Below are 14290 nucleotides of genomic sequence, written 5' to 3' on the forward strand. Positions count from 1 at the left end.
TAAATAAGAGTACAGCGATCAAACACACACTGACCTATATCACACACTATGTTATGGTTTGGATTAGTTTAAGATTAAGGCGTTTGATAGACGGACTTGTGTATCAGTTAGGTAACAGCACACCATTGCCTGGTAAATCCCTGTTATAACGCTGTACAGTTTCACCACTTCTCATTATGTCTATAGCACACCATTCCACACATCCACATATGGATATATTATCTAAAAAATACACTATTTATTCTACTAATATTTAATGACTACATTCTGTTTTATGTTATTCACATTTTTACATGTAGCCTATATATTTAACTTATTACTGAATTAAATTAGCACCATGATTTCCCTTGCACATTATTACTACATAAATTACCACATTTTATTTATTTGTAGCCTCTGTCTTAAGTGTCCTGTATGTTGCATTGTGGAGTAGTGTGGGTCATTGCCATCACCTACTGCTGTGGATGTGATAAAACCTCTGAAACTTTAGCATGTTAGCTCACAAGCTAACGCTAATGCTAGCTAGCATACGCTACCTTTGTTTGTTATTCATTAGACAACATATCCACATATTTATTTTTAAATGATTATTAGTAATCAGTATTCATTTAACATGCTGTTTATCTTATTCTATTATGCTGTAGCTGTTGTGCAACAATAGCCTTAGCATTTAAATCTTTACCTTCTAGCGCATAAGCTAATGCATGCTAGTTAGCATAGGCTACCTTAGTCTGATTAGTATGTGATTCATTGGATTGCTTTTTTTTAATTTGCCCTGTAAACATGCTTATTCTCTATTTTTACTTTATATCCAAACACTTTGAATTACACCCCCCTGTATGAAAGATTGTTTCGGGTTAAGGAGCTAACGTTAATGTACCATTAGTGTCTGAAGATATGTGAGAACATTTTCCTGATGAATAATGAAACTCATTGACCATCAGTGACTGTGTGACTAATACCCAGACAGGTGGTGCATAGGCCTACACACACTTTACTGTTATTTAATCTGAGTGCATCTAACACACACACAGATATCAAATAAGCAGCTGAGATATTAGGTGTGTGAGTGTGTGTGTGTGGATAGCCTATATTACAGAGTAGAGGTGTACAAACTAGAACAGAGAAACATGTGAAGCGTGTGCAAAGCTCTTTAATATTTCATGTTAGTGCACGCTGACGGATGAATGAAAGAAAAGATGGGTGGATGGATGGAGGTCTGTTATGCATCCTGGTGACGTCAGCCTGTAAACTAAAGTCACAATCCTCTGTGGGCCTGCTCTTTAAAGTGTAAGAGAAGGACATCTAGTGTTCAGCTGCTCAAACAACACACAGATTGATAAGTGATGCTTTCCTCTTTGACACAGAAACACAAACTAGGGCTGCGCAATTAATCAAAACTCTTGCAATATCCAAATCGCTGTTCGTGCAATATTTGATAAAGTGGGGTGATACTGAGAAGTGCTGACCAACCATTTTATATAATGGTCACTCTCTCTTATATTGCAAACATATCGCAATATCAGTCAAATGAATTGCAATTTGTTGTTATCTCTTCACTGAATCTGCATATTTTGTGTTATTTAGACACTTATTTCTGCTCATAAAACCTGTAAATGGCAATATTTGTATTTGGAATGTGGTCGAAATGTTCCCAGTATTTTAGAGAATAAAACACAATTGTACATATTATTCTAAAATATACCCAAAAATGTTAAATAGACTGATCATGTAGTAGTGTTTTTCCTCCTGAGCTGTAATACCTAGTGTACTCAGTGTGTTGAATATAGGTCAGACATCATCTGCTCTGCCGATGTTACACACAGGCTGCGGGCGTTATTGATGCTACGGTGGCTGCATGGGGCCAACTGCCACATTTCACAGTTGAACAAACCGGTACGCTGTGTACTATCACATCCACGAGGGCTGTGCTATTTTTAGAACGAAAAAAATCGACTGAAAAATGCAACGCAATTTAAGTATTGAGTGTGGCTGCGACCTTTGAACTCAGCTTTGTCTGTATTCAATTCCTATCACGGGTTACTGACGCCAATAATGACTGATTCATATTGATATAATGCTTTAGTATATACTCACATTACACTCATTGTAGGGAGGTTTTTCTGTAAACTTATGTCAAAGGTGTCATTGTTAGTTGCAAGGGAAATGTCATAATTAAAGAAATGACACAATTGCAAGTAAAAAATGATATTTTGATCAGAGATGGAAACCATTTATTTCTGTATCTGGTAGGGGTGTAACGGTTCACAAACATTTCGGTTCGGTACGTACCTCGGTTTTTTGGTCACGGTTCGGTTCGGTACGTTTTCGGTACAGCAGAATTTTTTTTCACAAAATAAAACATATATATATTTTTTTTATTATTATTAAACTGTGAATAATGTATTCACTCAAATAAATACAAAATATAATAAAATAAACATTAAGGTGCAGCATTTCGATGAACTGAAATAATCTGTATTTGAACTTTAATGTAGGCTACTAGTACTCACAAAACATAAACTATTAGTTTTGGGTTTTTTATTTTTTATTAAACTGTGAATCTTCACTAAAAAAAATATAAAATAAAATAAACATTAAGGTGCAGCTTTTCGATTCACTGAAATAATCTGTATTTGAACTGTACTATACCTAAGCAGCCAGGTTGACATTAGGACTTGCTTGTCATTGTATTTTCATGTTTTTTTAAAGAAAGATGAACTTGTCCACATTGCTTGCCGAAAGGGCAGATCTGCTGGCACTAACAATGTCTCCTGCTGTGGAGAACACCCTCTCTAGGGACAGAGGTAGCCGATACAGCCAGGTAGCGCTTTGCTAACATGGCAACATAAGGATATTTGGTGTTTGTAACAGCTTTGGCTCGGTCTGAACTCTCTGCGAGTGGTGGAGGCTTACATGCTAGCGGGAGTTGGGTTTGCACTTCAGTCTTTTTTTCTTTTGGTACCGGTGATATATTCACGTTCGGGTGATGCCTTTCAAGAGTGTGCTAGCTTGATGTATTGCCAGCCGCGTAACCAATTTTAGTTGAACAATGCCGACAAACAGCTTTGGTTCGGTCCACCTGTCTTTGTCCTTCATCCTTGTACGTAACTGCGAAACCAAAATGTTCTCAAACCGGAGACTTCAATGATGCTGGAGGATTTTCGAGCTCAACTTTATCTGCGTTCGCCATTAATTTTCGACAGTTCCTCAAATTACTGACTACATTTGAACGCATCCCTCTGACCAGCTCTCATAGTATGCCTCTCATCCAATAGACCTATCGCTAAGCCACGCCCCCTTTGAAAACTCGGACAAACAAAGCCGACCGTGAATGACTCTTGACAATGGCCGCGGGGGGAGTTCAAGTTAAAATAACATTAAAATAGAAGCAAGAGCTAATAAAAGCAACAGCAGATGAAAGTTAACAGTTAAAAGGTAAAAAGGTAGCCATGTATTTCTTTATATAAAATATCTAATCTTGTTGCCTGTCGTGTGTAGTGGTGACTGTTGTGTAACCATTGAAATGATAATATGATGTTGAATGTTAGCAGTGGTGGTCACTACATTAAATCTATAACTATAACTGTCCTTGTTGGTCATCATTTTCACTGTTATGCACCTGGCTGACTGTAGCGTTACCTTTTTTTGGGTGAGGGTCTGTGTCTTTTCGGAGCAGCACACACGAGAGCCCGGATGGGATCTGATATTCCAGAGTTGGCTTCCCATCTCTGAAGTGCTTTGAGGTGAAAAGACAGTTAGCAAAAGTTAGCTAAAAACACCAGCTAACTAGCGAGGACGAAAAGTCAGACAGCAAACGTTGATGTTGATAACACTGTAGCTAGTTAGCTGGCTAACAAGTTGGCAGCTAACGTTAGCTAGCTGGGCTGGATATACGCTAGCTAGTTGGCAGTCAAAGTCAATCGTTAGCAAACTAATAGTTTGGTCTACGTTTCTAATACATACCGTCAAATATGATGTCTTTATGAATTGACCTTACCTTTGAGCAAACATAAGTGTCCTTGATAATTGTCTTCACATTCAGTTGTGTATGTGGTTGACGACACAGCATAATCCACCGCTTGCATTTGTCGAGTTTTCTTTTGGGCTTCGGAAAAGGTACGAAATATACTCCTCCATCCAGTCTTTCAGGGTACCTGGTGTCCGAAATTACAGGTACCCCACGCACAGCGTTTCACCATCAGATATTAGCTAGATAATAAACATAGAAACTGAACTCTTCACAGTGGTTTCGATCACAGACGTCTGGTTTTGGTTTGATGCGCCCCACAAACAGCTTTTCTGGTGATGTCCGAGTTTTCTGTCAGGAGGGATTTTCGCTGTGATATGATTGGACAAATTCTATTTGGGGCGTGGTTTAGCGATAGGTCTATTAAATGACTTGCTCGCTCTATGACGCGTTGAACCCAATGTGAGCAAATTACTCTGAATGCTGCGACGCAGCACCTGAGATTACTTCCAAAAAGTTGTTCACGTTCTCAATTTTTTACGTTTAACGTTATATTCGTTCGGTACACTTCGGTACACACCTGTACCGAACCGAAGGGCCCGTACCGAATAATTTCGGTACGGGTACGTGTACCGTTACACCCCTAGTATCTGGCTGATATTGTTGTTATTGTTTGTAAATGTTCTCTGATTGGTAATTGAATATGTCTGATAAGCTTTGTTGTAAAAGAATATTTGAGATATGGTGGTCAATGTTGTAGTTTGGTACTAACTTAAATAAGTAAAACAGAAACCAAAATATCTCTTTGTGCTCGTTTCACAAGTTTTAAAGCTGCACTTATATACTTTCTAACATTCTGCGTATAATGTGACACAAACTGCACTTCCCCTCATTTTTACAGCACAGAAAATAAGAAATCCTTTAGTAAATAAATAAACATTTTAAAATGTGTTGTCATGCTGTTGAAAGAATATGTCTGTTGTCTTTAAATGTGTTGCTATCTATCTAAAAGGCACTAACTGTCAGTACGTCTGAGTGAGATTGAGTTAATTTGGTAGTCTCTGTATGGTTTTTATTTTAAAGGGGACCTGTCATGCAAAATGCACTTCCTGATGTATTTTATACATAAACATGTGTCCCCGGTGTGTCGGGGAACTCAAGCAGCGTCAGAAAATAAAACCCTCTCTCTTTTCCTCCGTACCCAAATCTCTAAAAACGGGGAACAACGGAGCTGATCCAGATTTGCGTCCGATATGACGTAATATCTGAAAGGTGGACCCACGGCCCAATCAGAAACGTTGCTATCAGAAACAATGCCCGACTGTTTTGGACGTAATATGGTCGGTGTTTACATTAGCATCGCTAACACTCAGAGCTAACCTGTACTGGAGAGCATGTGTGTGAAGAAGCAGGAAGTAAAAAGGAACTCACCTTGTGGTATAACCGGCAAGAGAGAAAGCCTTTGAGCTCCAGACTGTTTCAGAGAGAATCCTTGATAATCCATGATATGGCGTTTCATCACGGCAGCATTTAGTTTAGACGGTAGCTGCCGGGTCCCGCGTGAGCTCAGCCCCCTACTCTTTTTTATCAATGTATTATTTTTTAAAGCTTTATACCCAAATCAGCACTTTTGAAACAGGAAGTGAAACAGAGGGATATGAGGCATGGCTAGAATGGGTGATCTGTTTGGTATTTTGAGCAAAACACTTCATAGACATGTTTTTTTATATATCTGAGACCTATGCTATTGCCTACAAATAGCATGATAGGTGCCCTTTAATAACAAAAGCTCAAAGTCTTTAATACATAATCTGGTTTTCGAGGTGAACTCATACTGCGCATTGGGATGTATTCTTAACAACCACAAAAACAATATGATGAACTGTGCCAGGAAAACAAGACAAGAGGAATTTGTTTAACAAATAAAAATGGAATAAATCACCCTGATTAAAAAAGGTCGCACCAAAACAAGTAAATGTCATCACCTTGCACATGACCGCAGCAGTGTTCCTGTGAACGCCAGCCACTGTCCATTGTCCTGCAGAGGCCCCATGGCTCGTATTATTTGCATGTTTTACGATCTGATCTGTTTGTGCACGCTGTTTACATCATTTCACCCTGAGTCACATCCAGAGGCGCCTGTGTTGAAGCTTCTAATGTCGACGATGGAAATATAACTTTTAGATGAGACTATTTTGCAATGCCTCGGATTAGTTGTTGTGTTTTAAATCATTTTGAGAAGACTGAAATGTTTGACATCATCCAGCTTTCTGTTTCCCTGAGCAGATGATTCGAAACTAGGCTTTTGAAACCTACTCCAGAAGGACTCCAACCTGGATTCAGATGCTTGTTTCCATGTTTTCCATTTAATTTGAGGATTCAGTGTGGGTAGAACTACTTTCAAAACCACCTTGTTTCAGGTCTTTAGTCCAGGATGAACCAGGACCAGGTGATTCTTCAGACTTTCTCTCAGACTCCGAGCATCGGGAAGAACACGAGCGTCACTTTAATGCCTCAACAAGAGCAGCAGCAGGATTTTGAACATGGCTTCCAGCCTGGGGACCACGAATCCCAAAAGGCCTTCATTGAGTTTCGCATCAAGCAGCTCCACAACAGACGCTTCATGCTGCTGGAGATGCAGCGCTTCAGGAAGAAGGACGATGGCGTCTCCACCGCAGGGGAACGTGAGTCATGAATCCACACGAATAAGCACAAATAATTCCCAAATGATCCTGTTTGGTGATTGACAGCTGCTGCATTGCTTTGAGAATGGTTTGTGTGTCTTTTGTATTCATCAACGTTGAGGCGTGTTTACTGTGTTCAAATATTAAAGAAAGGCAAAAGTCAAATTTAAATGTAAGAAAAGCTGAGCGCTTACTTTTAACCACATGGTTTCACTTCTCAATAAATGACTGTTTGAATGGCACAAGACGCCTGCGCTAACTTGTCCATTTCATATCCTTTATTCAAATTAAGTTAATTTTATAGGAATATTTCCTTTAATCATTTCATTCATCAGCATTTGTTCTTTAAAAGTATTTTTTCTTTTAAATAGCGTTCATGTGACCTAACGATGGCACATATTTCAATATATGTCTGATCTAAAATTAGAAAAAAACACAAAAATCTAACTCAAAGAGGCGTGTCTTATTGATCCAGTATAGTCATACAATGCTACATTCATTTGGGGTCATTAGGTCACCAAATATGGAAGCTGTTGAAGGAAAAAGAGAATGTTCAATAAAAAAAATGCTGCATTTGTAATCAAATATTCATGAAGAATTGGAAAAGAAACAATAGAATCTAATTTAAAGATGTGTGCCCTCTCGTCTGAGGTAATGCTCAGCTATAGATCTGTTTAATGTGTGTAAACCTGTGTGTGTGGTGGGGTTAGTGCCCTGTGAGGACAGCGACCAGCTGTGTGAGCTGGAGAACATCCGGAGGGAGCTGGAGCAGCTGCTGGCCAAGAAGGAGGAGCTGGAGAGACAGAAGAATGCCTCCGAGCCCTCAGCTAACAGAGGCACGTTACCCTTCACTCTGATTACAGCTTTAGTAGGAAAATGCATTAAATGAATGCACACAATAGCCGCGTTCACACCAAGTACTCTGCCGTACTTAGTTCCCAGCACTTAGTTCCCAGCACTTAGTTCCCCTATGGAACCAACTAAGTGCCGATCGCATTCACACCGGAATAAGTTCCCCGAGGGAGGATTAGGCAAATTAAGCCGCTGACGTCACTTCTTCTTCTTCTGCTTTGGGTTTACTGGCAGGCCGTAAACCACTTCACGGCGTATACTGCCACCCGGAGTCCCCGGCTGGAAGTCCCCGGAGTTGGGGACTGGCTTCAGTCGAAGCTGCTGGGACTCCCAGCTGCTTCTACTGAAGCCTTCCGAGTAAATCGCCTGAACGCCGACACCTCCTCATCTCCACCGCTCCCATGTTTTATTTTGTGTTGCCATAAGTTATTCTCTCTGCGTTGGTGCGCTGGGCTAATGCTAATGCTAATAATGCTAATGCGAGGATAATAAAATGGCGGCTCTACAAAACATACTGGCCAATCAGAACTGTGGTACTTTTTTCCCCAGGAAAGTACGCTAAAAATGGGGTGAAAAGTTCCCGGCACGTTATTTTTTTGGTGTGAACGCGACATCAGGGGTACTAACGGAACTAAACGCGAAAAGTACGGGTGAAAAGTACTCGGTGTACTATGGCTATGTTTTCTTTTTTTATTACTGCCACATTTTATTCCATGTTTTATTCCATTCTATTTCTATGTAAATACTGCTATATTTTACTATATTTGTTATTCTTTTTTATATTTGTTCATGTTATTATAGTTTTCGTAAAATAGTTCTTTTAATTTTACCTTTATGTATGCACCATGACACTAACTCAAATTCCTCGTACGTGTGAACCTACCTGGTAATAAACCTGTTTCTGATTCTGAAAATGTACTCGAACAGTACTGCCATTTTAAAGCAGCTATGATTAACTTCTTAACTTAGTAATGGCATCCCAGCTTCCTGTGCAAATAGTTTATTTTATGCTTTTAGTTGCAACAGTTGAATGTTTTCGTGTATTCAGTACCTACGTCTCATTCTAGTAAACGCAGTATGCTCAAAGTTGTTACCAACTCTTGAATCAGGCGAGATTTGCCACCTCTGCCTCACCGGTACGGAGCCAACACACAAACATGTTCTGCTGTTAACAACATTTTTAAGTGAGTGGTCTGACTGAAATGTCTTAATCAGGCCCATGTGCCCCTTCTTATAACACTAAGGGTCCCCGTGGGGGGATCTACATGCTGCCCCCCCCCCAGCTGGAGAAGGAGGAAGTGGCTCCGGAGCCTGTTACAGAAACACCAGCAAACCCAGTGGTTCCAGGTAGAACACACACACACACACACACACACACACACACACACACACACACACATACACACATACACACACACACACATCACTTCAGGGGACATTGCATTGACTTACATGCATTTTCTGGAGACTTATCCTAACCCTTACCCTAACCAAGTCTTCACCCTAAAATTAATGATTCCCCTCATGGGGACCTCCAATTTGTCCCCATAAGGGAAGCCAGTCCCCACACGTGACTATGTAAACAGATGTAGGTCCCCACAAGTAGAGTAATGCTAGCACACACACACACACACACACACACACACACACACACACCACACACACACACACACACACACACACACACACACACACAGCACACACACACACACACACACACACACACACACACAACACACACACACCACACACACACACACACACACACACACACACACACACACACACACACACACACACACACACACACACACACACACACACACCACACACACACACACACACACACACACACACACACACACACACACACACACACACACACACACACACACACACACACACACACGAAGAATGTAATGTTTATATACCATACTATGAATGTTTTTTCAACCTGTCGTTTTTCCTGATATTTTCTATCCCATTCTAAATGATGTCTTGTTATGCCATTCTTCTTCCTGTATTTCTTCGGTCAGTGGAGTGTCTTTGCCAAACCCCGGAGCAGACGAGGTGTCCATGCTGTGGGGAGGTCGTCCTCACAGAGACCCACAGCAGGGTGGGCGAAGCTAGCTGGATCATTTGCTGCACGTGCGCCATGTTAGGGTGCGTGTTTTCAGTTGTAGACATGTTTTAAAGGTCTCCTATTACGCAAAGTCCACTTCTTCATGTCTCTTCTACATCAGCATGTGTCCCCTCTTCTTCATGTCTCTTCTACATCAACATGTGTCCCCTCTTCTTCATGTCTCTTCTACAGCAACATGTGTCCCCTCTTCTTCATGTCTCTTCTACATCAACATGTGTCCCCTCTTCTTCATGTCTCTTCTACAGCAACATGTGTCCCCTCTTCTTCATGTCTCTTCTACAGCAACATGTGTCCCCTTTTCTTCATGTCTCTCCTACATCAACATGTGTCCCCTTTTCTTCATGTCTCTCCTACATCAACATGTGTCCCCTCTTCTTCATGTCTCTTCTACAGCAACATGTGTCCCCTCTTCTTCATGTCTCTTCTACAGCAACATGTGTCCCCTTTTCTTCATGTCTCTCCTACATCAACATGTGTCCCCTTTTCTTCATGTCTCTCCTACATCAACATGTGTCCCCTTTTCTTCATGTCTCTCCTACATCAACATGTGTCCCCTTTTCTTCATGTCTCTCCTACATCAACATGTGTCCCCTTTTCTTCATGTCTCTCCTACATCAACATGTGTCCCCTCTTCTTCATGTCTCTTCTACATCAACATGTGTCCCCTCTTCTTCATGTCTCTCCTACATCAACATGTGTCCCCTCTTCTCCATGTCTCTTCTACATCAACATGTGTCCCCTCTTCTCCATGTCTCTTCTACATCAGCATGTGTCCCCTCTTCTTCATGTCTCTTCTGCATCAACATGTGTCCCCTCTTCTCCATGTCTCTTCTACATCAACATGTGTCCCCTCTTCTTCATGTCTCTTCTTCATCAACATGTGTCCCCTCTTCTTCATGTCTCTTCCACATCAACATGTGTCCCCTCTTCTTCATGTCTCTTCTACATCAACATGTGTCCCCTCTTCTTCATGTCTCTTCTACATCAACATGTGTCCCCTCTTCTTCATGTCTCTTCTACATCAACATGTGTCCCCTCTTCTCCATGTCTCTTCTACATCAGCATGTGTCCCCTCTTCTTCATGTCTCTTCTGCATCAACATGTGTCCCCTCTTCTCCATGTCTCTTCTACATCAACATGTGTCCCTCTTTCTTCATGTCTCTTCTACATCAACATGTGTCCCCTCTTCTTCATGTCTCTTCTACATCAACATGTGTCCCCTCTTCTTCATGTCTCTTCTACATCAACATGTGTCCCCTCTTCTTCATGTCTCTTCTACATCAACATGTGGCTCCCTCTTCTTCATAGTCTCTCACTACAGCAACATGTGTCCCCTCTTCTCCATAGTCTCTTCCTACATCAACATGTGTCCCCCTCTTCTCCATGTCTATCTTCTACCATCAAGCAGGTGATCCCCCTCTTCCTTCATGTCTCTTCATGCATCAACATGTGTCCCCTCTCTCTCCATGTCTCTTCTTACATCCAACATGTGTCCCCTTCTTCTTCATGTCCTCTTCTTCAGTCAACATGGTGGTCCCCTCTTCTTCAATGTCCTCTTCCCACATGCACATGTGTACCCCACTCTTCTTCATGTCCTCTTCTACATCAACCATGTGTCCCCTCTTCTTCATGTCCTCTTCTACATCACATTGTGGTCCCCGCTTCTTCATGTCTCTTCTACAATCAACATAGTGGTTCCCATCTGTTCTCCATGATCTCTTCCTACAATCAGCATGTGTCCCCTCTTCTTCATAGTCTCTTCTACATCAACATGTGTCCACCTTTTCTTCATGTCCTCGCCTACATCAACATGTGTCCCTCTTCTTCATGTCTCTTCTACATCAACATGTGTCCCCTCTTCTTCATGTCTCTCCTACATCAAACATGTGTCCCCTCTTCTCCATGTCTCTTCTACATCACATGTGTCCCCTCTTCTTCATGTCTCTTCTGCATCAACATGTGTCCCCTCTTCTCCATGTTCTCTTCTACATCAACATGGTGTCCCCTCTTCTTCATGTCTCTTCTTCATCAACATGTGTCCCCTCTTCTTCATGTCTCTTCCACATCAACATGTGTCCCCTCTTCTTCATGTCTCTTCTACATCAACATGTGTCCCCTCTTCTTCATGTCTCTTCTGCATCAACATGTGTCCCCTCTTCTCCATGTCTCTTCTACATCAACATGTGTCCCCTCTTCTTCATGTCTCTTCTACATCAACATGTGTCCCCTCTTCTTCATGTCTCTTCTACATCAAACATGTGTCCCCTCTTCTTCATGTCTCTTCTACATCAACAGGTCCCTCTTCTTCATGTCTCTTCTACATCAACATGTGTCCCCTCTTCTTCATTCTCTTCTACATCAAACATGTGTCCCCTCTTCTTCATGTCTCTTCTACATCAACATGTGTCCCCTCTTCTTCATGTCTCTCCTACATCCCTGAATGTGTCCCCTCTTCTCATGTCTCTTCTACATCAACATGTGTCCCCTCTTCTCCATGTCTCTTCTACATCAGCATGTGTCCCCTCTTCTTCATGTCCTCTTCTGCATCAACATGTGTCCCCTCGTCTCAATGGTCTCTTCTACATCAACATGTTCCCTCTCTTCATGTCTCTTCTTCAATCAACATGTGTCCCCTCTTCTTCATGTCTCTTCCACATCAACATGTGTCCCCCTCTTCTCATGTCCTCTTCACATCACATGTGTCCCCTCTTCTTCATGTCTCTTCTACATCAACATGTGTCCCCTCTTCTTCATGTCTCTTCTACATCAACATGTGTCCCCTCTTCTCCATGTCTCTTCGACAATCAGCATGTGGTCCCCTCTTCTTCAGGTCTCTTCTACATCAACATGTGTCCCCTCTTCTCCATGTCTCTTCTACATCAACATGTGTCCCCTCTGTGGAAAGAGACTCTGAAAGTTTCAGGAACAAAGATTCTCTCTCTTTTTGATCCATTTCTATAAAAACCTGTCTGAAAATGAGCTCATCAGATTTTGGCCACTTTATGATGTCATAACGATTTGTTGTCTGTGTAACCATTAGCCAATCAGCAACCAAGGTAACCCCCCCCCCCCCTTATCACCTGAATCTCCTCCTAGAGCACCATTGTGTTCTTTGTAACCAAATGTCTCTCAGAGGGGCGTGGGGGAGGGGCTCCTTATTTTTCATCTAAAGTAACAGACAGAGAATCAGCACTTTGGAAACAGGGCTGAAACAGAGGGGATTATGGGTAATGCTGCAATGATCTATTTGGAGCCAAACACTTCAGAGACATGTTTTGAATGTATCTGAGACCTGTAATATATTGATGAAAAACAGTATAATAGGGGACCTTTAAAGACCAGTAGTCATTGCAGAGCTTTCCTGTTGCAAAGATAGACCTTTGATCTTCCCCCGTTACTTCTCTTCCTTCCACAGGGGTGTGTTTGGCTGCTGTCTCATCCCTTTCTTCAACGACCGGTTCAAGAACGTGCAACACGTGTGTCCCCGCTGCCAGGCAAAGATACACACCTACGAGCCAATATGACACGAAGGATACTTAATAACAGCACTGGTGTGATCCGTACAGTGAAATCACGAAGTTCTGTGCTTGAGTGAGGACGTCCAAGAGTTTTTGGAGCTGTCTGGGACACCACTATTTAGCATATTCAGGCTTTACTTCCTGGGTTGAACTTCAGTGCTGGCAGAAAACTCCAGAGGCTCAGATAACTTAAGGAAAACGCCCTGACTTTCTGTGTTTGTTTCACACGCCTGCCTACCAGGATCTCTGCAGAGCAAGGACTTAAATCTCTAAGCTTGCCAATGCAAAGGACACTTTACTGATGTGTGGACGAGTTGAGGGATGTTTTTAAGGGGGAATTAGATCAAGTACTTATTCATAATCAATGTGTTCGCTACAGTAGATGATGCACTTTAATACTTCTCTAAGCTCGCAACAACTACCATTCAAAGCACTGCACGCAACATGTGTTTCGTAAAGCAGGAAATTGCTCTTCTTCTGTGGTGGGAATCCTGTTTTCTTCCACCAAACTGATGGAGGTGAAAAGCTGCATATGATCACATTGCAAAACCCCTTAACCCTCTGAGACCCACATAGGACATTTCCGTGTTTGTATATTTTTGTGTTTGGCCTTATAAATTGTAATTTCTTTACAGTATAATCAAGTTTTACACATCCCAGAAATCAGCATAACTTCAGCTAATGATATATGTCACTCATAAGAGACTTATATACACTATAATAGGGGATATTTGAGCATTAAAAAAAAAAAAAAAGGAGCTTGAATTTTTTACTTATTTCTTTGAAAATAACTGCTAAACATAACATTGAAAGAAACATTCAACACAGAAAATTGCACACATTTTATCATCGAAATAAGTAAACGCCTCAATGAATAGCCGTTTCTGTAGTTTAAGAGAAGCACGGCATGTCTCACGTGATATTTGGGATCGTATACGGCCCCCCGTGGGTCTCAAAGGGTTAATGTGACCTCCAAACAAGTTCAAGGTGCTTCTACTGCTGATATTAGGATTTCTATCTAGGATCCCAGTGTGCCGTCAACTAATTACCTTTATGAGCGCTTTCCTCAGTATAGGGAAATATATCTGGGAACATTCGTTATCTCAGACGTAAATAGAAATGC

General features: G+C 41.5%; 1 protein-coding gene across 1 annotated transcript; it reads left to right on the top strand.

Moving 5' to 3' along the window:
* The first annotated feature begins 5658 nt into the window (after window positions 1-5658).
* Window positions 5659-13922, top strand: LOC117546798. Its single transcript, XM_034217160.1, has 5 exons — window positions 5659-6654; window positions 7365-7490; window positions 8722-8853; window positions 9543-9669; window positions 13065-13922. The coding sequence occupies exons 1-5, from the start codon at window positions 6405-6407 to the stop codon at window positions 13171-13173; spliced, it is 744 nt and encodes a 247-aa protein (XP_034073051.1). The 5' UTR covers window positions 5659-6404; the 3' UTR covers window positions 13174-13922.
* The last annotated feature ends 368 nt before the right edge of the window (window positions 13923-14290 follow it).

Source organism: Gymnodraco acuticeps, unplaced genomic scaffold (assembly GCF_902827175.1).
Source record: "Gymnodraco acuticeps unplaced genomic scaffold, fGymAcu1.1, whole genome shotgun sequence".
Lineage (NCBI taxonomy): Eukaryota > Metazoa > Chordata > Actinopteri > Perciformes > Bathydraconidae > Gymnodraco > Gymnodraco acuticeps.